General features: G+C 38.9%; 1 protein-coding gene across 34 annotated transcripts in view; it reads left to right on the plus strand.

Annotated features, from left to right (window-relative positions):
- The window catches only part of slmapa (sarcolemma associated protein a), a 256,792-nt gene that overhangs the window by 46,652 nt on the left and 204,099 nt on the right, over positions 1-6,041 (plus strand). For 23 of the 34 annotated variants that reach the window (XM_043708126.1, XM_043708125.1, XM_043708136.1 and 20 more), the window contains one exon: positions 3,121-3,274. In XM_043708126.1, coding sequence (XP_043564061.1) covers positions 3,121-3,274 — 154 coding nt within the window. The remainder of the gene's footprint in view (positions 1-3,120; positions 3,275-6,041) is intronic. The other 11 variants (XM_043708128.1, XM_043708143.1, XM_043708135.1 and 8 more) reach the window with 1 other exon arrangement.

Below are 6,041 nucleotides of genomic sequence, written 5' to 3' on the forward strand. Positions count from 1 at the left end.
AACTCAGCACCGCCTTCCTAACCTGCAATCTTCTTCCTGACCTCTCCGCCCCACCCCCACTCCGGCCTATCACCCTCACCTTGACCTCCTTCCACCTATCGCATTTCCAACACCCCTCCCCCAAGTCCCTCCTCCCTACCTTTTATCTTAGCCTGCTTGGCACACTTTCCTCATTCCTGAAGAAGGGCTCATGCCAGAAACGTCGATTCTCCTGCTCCTTGGATACTGCCTGACCTGTAAATTCTTGTCCAAGCCCTATAGCACCCTGATTTTGAGCTATATTGCTGTTGCTTCACTGTCAATGGATCAAACTATAAACTGTCTCCTTTAGCGGTGTATACATTTCTGCACGAAAAGGATTGAATTGGTTCAAGAAGGTGGCTTAACGTCATTTTCTTGAGCAATTAAGGATGGCCAACAAAAATTGGCTTCATCATTGATACCCACATTCCAGGAATAAATTTAAAAGAAGTCCTGGCTTCTTAGGTAGCATTGAGGGCACTTGAACACAGCAAATAGGAGTAGGGTCTAAAACGCTTGGCACATCATTCAACAAAATTATGGCTGTCTGGCTCAGGCCAGAAGTTCTCTTTCATTCTGGCTCCTCCTACCCTTTAACTCTGATATTTCAAAAATCAATATACTTCCTCTTATAACATTTGCAATGATCTAGCCTCAACAATATCTCGGGGAGAGAATTCCTGATATTCACTATCCTTTAGCAGAAGAATTTCCTCTGCATCTCAAGTGTCCCCTTATTCTGAAACTATGCCTCTGGTTGTGATTTCCCCATTAGTGGAAATATTTTCTCAACATGTGTCCTGTCAATTCCCCACAGTAAGGTGACCCCTCATTAATCTAAACTCTAATAAATAAAGGGCTTGTCTTTTTACCTCTTCTTAATGAGTTGACTCCTTCATTCCAGGAATCAGCCTTGTAAATCTTGTTTGAACACCTCCCAGGCCACACTCGCCTTTGTCAATTAGGGGGAATCAAAATAATCCACAGTATGTCAAGTGTGGCTTCTGTACTGCACTTTTTTAGAGTCTCGTTCTTTTTAAATAATATTTTGCCTTTTGGTAATTCCTAGAGAATGTGCAGGGAATATTAACCAGAATGGTTCCAGGGACTAGGGATTTTGATTGCAAAGTTAGGTTGGAGACACTGGTATTGAAGAAAAGGAAATTGGTTGGGAGGTGATTTGATAGAGCTCTAAATGATTATGCTGGAAAAGCACAGCAGGTCAGGCAGCATCTGAGGAGCAGGAAAATCGACGTTTTGGGCAAGCGCCCTTCATCAGGAATCAGGCATTCCTGATGAAGGGCTCCTGCCCGAAACCTCGATTTTTCCTGCTCCTCGGATGCTACCTGACCTGCTGTGCTTTTCCAGCACCACTCTAATCTTGACTGATCTTCAACATCTGCAGTCCTGCCTTTCGTCTCTAAAAGATTATGGCACATCATTAAATGAAAGATAATCAAAGAAAAACTGTTCCAATTAGCTGGTTGTATAAGAACTAGTGACACAAGTATAAAAACTGATAATGAAATCTTTTAGAAATATATAAAAAAGGGGAGACTCTGGATTCAATAATGGAGAAGGAGGTCAACAACAGAAGCTTTGAACTAAATATTTTGTATTTGTCTTCACAGTAGAATGTGCAAAATACATTCCAGTAATAGTAAGGAAAACAGGGAGCAAAAGGGACAAATGAACTTCAAGTAATCATAGTCATTAGCAAAAAGATGCTCCGAAGTATAATGCTATCAAAGTATACTGGACAAAATGGCTTGCGACTGAGAACATTAAAAGATATTCATCAGTCATTCCAGAGATTAATTGATTGTAATCATCTAATTGATTGTAATCATCTAAGGTGTCAGGTGTTTGGAAACGTAATGGTACTATTCAAGACAGAAAGCAGGAAACTATAGACCAGTTAGTCTAACATCTCTCCTTGGAAAAATGCAGGAATCATTTTTAAAAAGGTAGTAAAGCATAATGTTTCAAAAATGGTAACTCAATGATTTTGTGAAAGGGAAACAGGTTATAATTTAGTTCAGTGAGTGGGAGAAATATGACAGATGGAGTATAATATGGGAAGTGTGACCTCCTCTACCCAAGCTCAAACTTAGTCACTAGAAGATACTAAAATTGATAAGGAGGTGGTATTGGATAAGCAGTTAGACCAGAGTAGGTCCTTAGAATAGGCAATAAAGGTATCTCGACCAGATGAAAGCACCCAAAGATATCGAAGAAAGCAAGAATGGAATATGCAGAGGCACTGGCCACAATTCTTCAGTCTTCCATGCACTTAGTTGATGCAACATTATGAATGTTACCCCTTTTTTACAAAGGATTGCTCAGACAAACCCAGTATAATGTAAGCTGTGTGATCTTATATGTGTGTAATATAATTTATGCTTAAAGGTTGGATTTAGAACTAGTTGCATATGGGTTTTAGTGTCTGAGGACTTAGTACAGCACAGAAACAGGCCCTTTGGCCCATCAAGCCCGCATCGATTCTAAACTTAATTTTTAATGATCAACTTGTAGGAGTTTCTGAAGCCATGGGTTGTTTGAAAAAAAAAAGCAATACTTGATGTCTAATGGGAAGTTGTTTACTTTTGAGTGAACAAATTAACATTTGTACATTAGGCTTCAGTTAGAAGGATCTGGAATTTTTTTTTTGTTTTGACACATCTATTTTGAAGAAACCTTTTCAATTTTGCAGTTTGCAGATGTTGTGTTTGAAGCTGGATGTGTAAAACTGTTGCTCCTGAAGAAGGGAGATAGTTTAGAACTGTTTAAAAAAAAAGGGTTATCTCCGTGTAAGATGGTTACTTTGAAAATTCCAAACCAGAAATGTTTAATTAAAATTCCAGGAATTATTGAAGCTCAGTTACACGCAGACCCGAGAAAGAGGCTATCCGATTCTTAGAACTAGGAATTGAAGTGTCAATTAAGTTGAATCCTCTAGTTGTTACTAATATAGTTATAATACTTCTGTCGGGAGTGAATAAGTTCTATTTATTTTTTAGATTAAGAAAGATAGCATACTTATTTTATGAGCATTGTAGAATTATTGGATATCATTATCTAATTTGCTTTTATTCTCAGTTTTATCTGCAGGACACTAAAAGTAGTAATGGTACGTTTATTAATAGCCAACGTTTAAGTCGAGGATCAGAGGAAAGCCCGCCATGTGAGCTCCTGTCAGGGGACATCATTCAGTTTGGTGTAGATGTAACTGAGAACACCAGGAAAGGTAAGGGTACGAATCCAATTTTTCTTTTTTTGTTAATTTTCCCATAATCCAAAAGATTGGCTTGAAGGCTACAGATATCCAATTTGACTGTTTTGTACTGCTGACTTACAAATGTTTATGTATATTTGTCTGGTGCTGTGAATCGTGTACCTCACCCTGCCACCATTAGTGCTGGATTTGTTTTTATTGTTGAAAATACAAATTATTCCTGATTTATTGCTTATGGATAGCTTTGAGTGTTTTTCTTAAGAATAAAATCTATATTTTTAATTTGAAGAAAGAACACTTATCAGTAGAAACTCTATCAAGTGGCCTATTGGGATTGAACTCAATTATGTAACTTCAAATACTCTTTGAGATTCCGGATATCCATCTGACATTTTCTTTTAAAAGAATATATCACTTTATTGCTCAGGAATGTTTATAAAAAATAAAGGCTTCCATTTCTATCACTTGACTCTTTTTTGGATTTTTTTTAGTACATATCTACTGTTTCACAAATGATTGGAACTCTGTATGTTTCCTTAATTTGAATCACATGATTTCTACTAAGTCAGTCAACTGCAATATATTGTTGCTGTTGCATTTAAGCTGACTGTATGATGGCCAAAGTACCCTCAGAAGCTGGTGCCCAGAAAGTGCTCCCAGCTTGGTAATTGTTTGTTGACCATAAGCAGCTGTCTGGCCACTTTGCCAGAGACCCTTGAGTTTTCATTGATTCTTCAACAACTCTTTGATGACTGTACAAACTGAGTCAGAAAATAAAAGTCGAACACAAATATGCCATAGATAACTGCAAATCTGATCAGAAAATCTGATTTTTCTTTTTTATTCATTTGTAACATGAGCATTGTTGGCTAAGCTAGCATTTTATTGTCTGTCCATTTTTGTCCATGAGTCAGTGAAGAGTCAACCACATTACTATGGATCTGAGGTCACATTTAGGCCAGAAGATGGCAGATTTCCTACCCTAAAGGACATCAGCGAGCCAGATGTATTGTTGAAAAATCACAAATTAACAGCAGCTTGTAATTGTATAATGCCTTGAATGCCCTTGGGATTTCCACTGACACCTAACTGAATATGTAGTGTTGATTAAGAATTCTGGATTTACCCCTCAGTTATTCTAATACAATCAAGCGACTTTATCTATGTTACCTTACTGAAAGACAGAAAATTCTTAGTCTGGATTTGTTTAGAAGACTTTTACAAGGGCTAGATTTTCTAAGGAGTGCAAACAGTCAGAGTACTGCTTTGCTTGTATATTTTTAAGTTAAGAAGGAGTTCTGCATTTATGAGAGGACATTCCAATCAGGGCTTCTTCAGAAATGCAGAGTGTAATTTAAATCTGACATATTCCTTGTAGAGTAGGGTAATCGGGGGTGAGTCAAACATGATTGCCATCATCTGTGATTTAATGGTCCAGTAATCATCCTAATCTCTGCCATGCTATGGAACTGGAATTTTATTTGCAGTAAGTAGAATCATAAAATTATAGAGCTGTACATTATGGAAACAGACCCCTTGGTACAACTCATCCATGCTGACCAGATATCTCGTCACATTTACCAGTATTTGGCTCATATCCCTCAAAACCCTTCCAATTTCTTGCCATCCATTTAAATGTTGTGATTGTACCAGTCTCTCTCTCTCTCTCTCTCTCTCTCTCTCTCTCTACCACCAGCCCCCTCCCCAAGTAAAAGGCCTTGTCTATTCACCCTATTCATGCCCCTCATGATTTTATAAACCTCTATAAGGTCATCTCTCAGCCTCTGGTACTCCAAGCACAGTATCTCCCTATAGCTCAAACCCTCCAACTCTGGCAACATCCTTATACATCTTTTCTGAAGCCTTTCAAGTTTCACAACATCCTTCCTAAAGCAGGGAGACTAGAACTCAACACAACATTGGTTTGGCCATTTTTGGAATATTGTGTACAGCTGCAACGTTATCTCCCAATCTTATCCTCAATACAATGATCTATAAAGGCAAGCATAGCAAACACTGCTTTTACTCTCCTGTCTCCCTGCAACTTCACTTTCAAGGAATTATGAACCTGTATGCCAACGTCTTTGTTCAGCAATACTCCCCAGGACCTTACCATTAAGTGTATAAATCCTGCCTTGATTTGCCTTTCCAAACTGCAACTTCTCACATTTATTTAGATTAAACTACATCTGCCACTCCTCAGCCCATTGGCCCATCTGATCAAGATCCCTGTTGTACCTGGAGGTAATCTTGCTTGCTGTCCACAACACCTCCAATTTTGGTGTCATCTGCAAAATTAACCATATCTCCTATGTTCACATCCAAATCATCACGATGCTTGACGAAAAGCAGTGGACCCGGCACCAATCCTTGTAGCACACTGCTGGTCACAGGCCTCCAGTCTGAAAAACAATCCTTCACCCTCTATTCTCTGTCTTCTACCTTCGAGCCAGTTCTGAATCCAAATAGCTTGTACTCCCTGTATTCCATGTGATCTAAACTTGCTAACCAGTCTTCCATGAGGAACTTGTTGAACACCTTACTGAAGTCCATGTAGATCATGTCCACTGCTCTGGCCTCATCAATCCTCTGTTACTACTTCCATCAAGATCATGAGACATGATTGCCCATGCACAAAGCCATGTTGACTATCCCTAATCAGTCCTTGCCTTTCCAAATACATGAGGAGAAAGTGAGGTCTGCAGATGCTGGAGATCAGAGCTGAAAATGTGTTGCTGGAAAAGCGCAGCAGGTCAGGCAGCATCCAGGGAACAGGAGAATCGAC

The sequence above is a fragment of the Chiloscyllium plagiosum genome, chromosome 18, assembly GCF_004010195.1.
Source record: "Chiloscyllium plagiosum isolate BGI_BamShark_2017 chromosome 18, ASM401019v2, whole genome shotgun sequence".
In the NCBI taxonomy this organism is placed as follows: Eukaryota; Metazoa; Chordata; class Chondrichthyes; order Orectolobiformes; family Hemiscylliidae; genus Chiloscyllium; species Chiloscyllium plagiosum.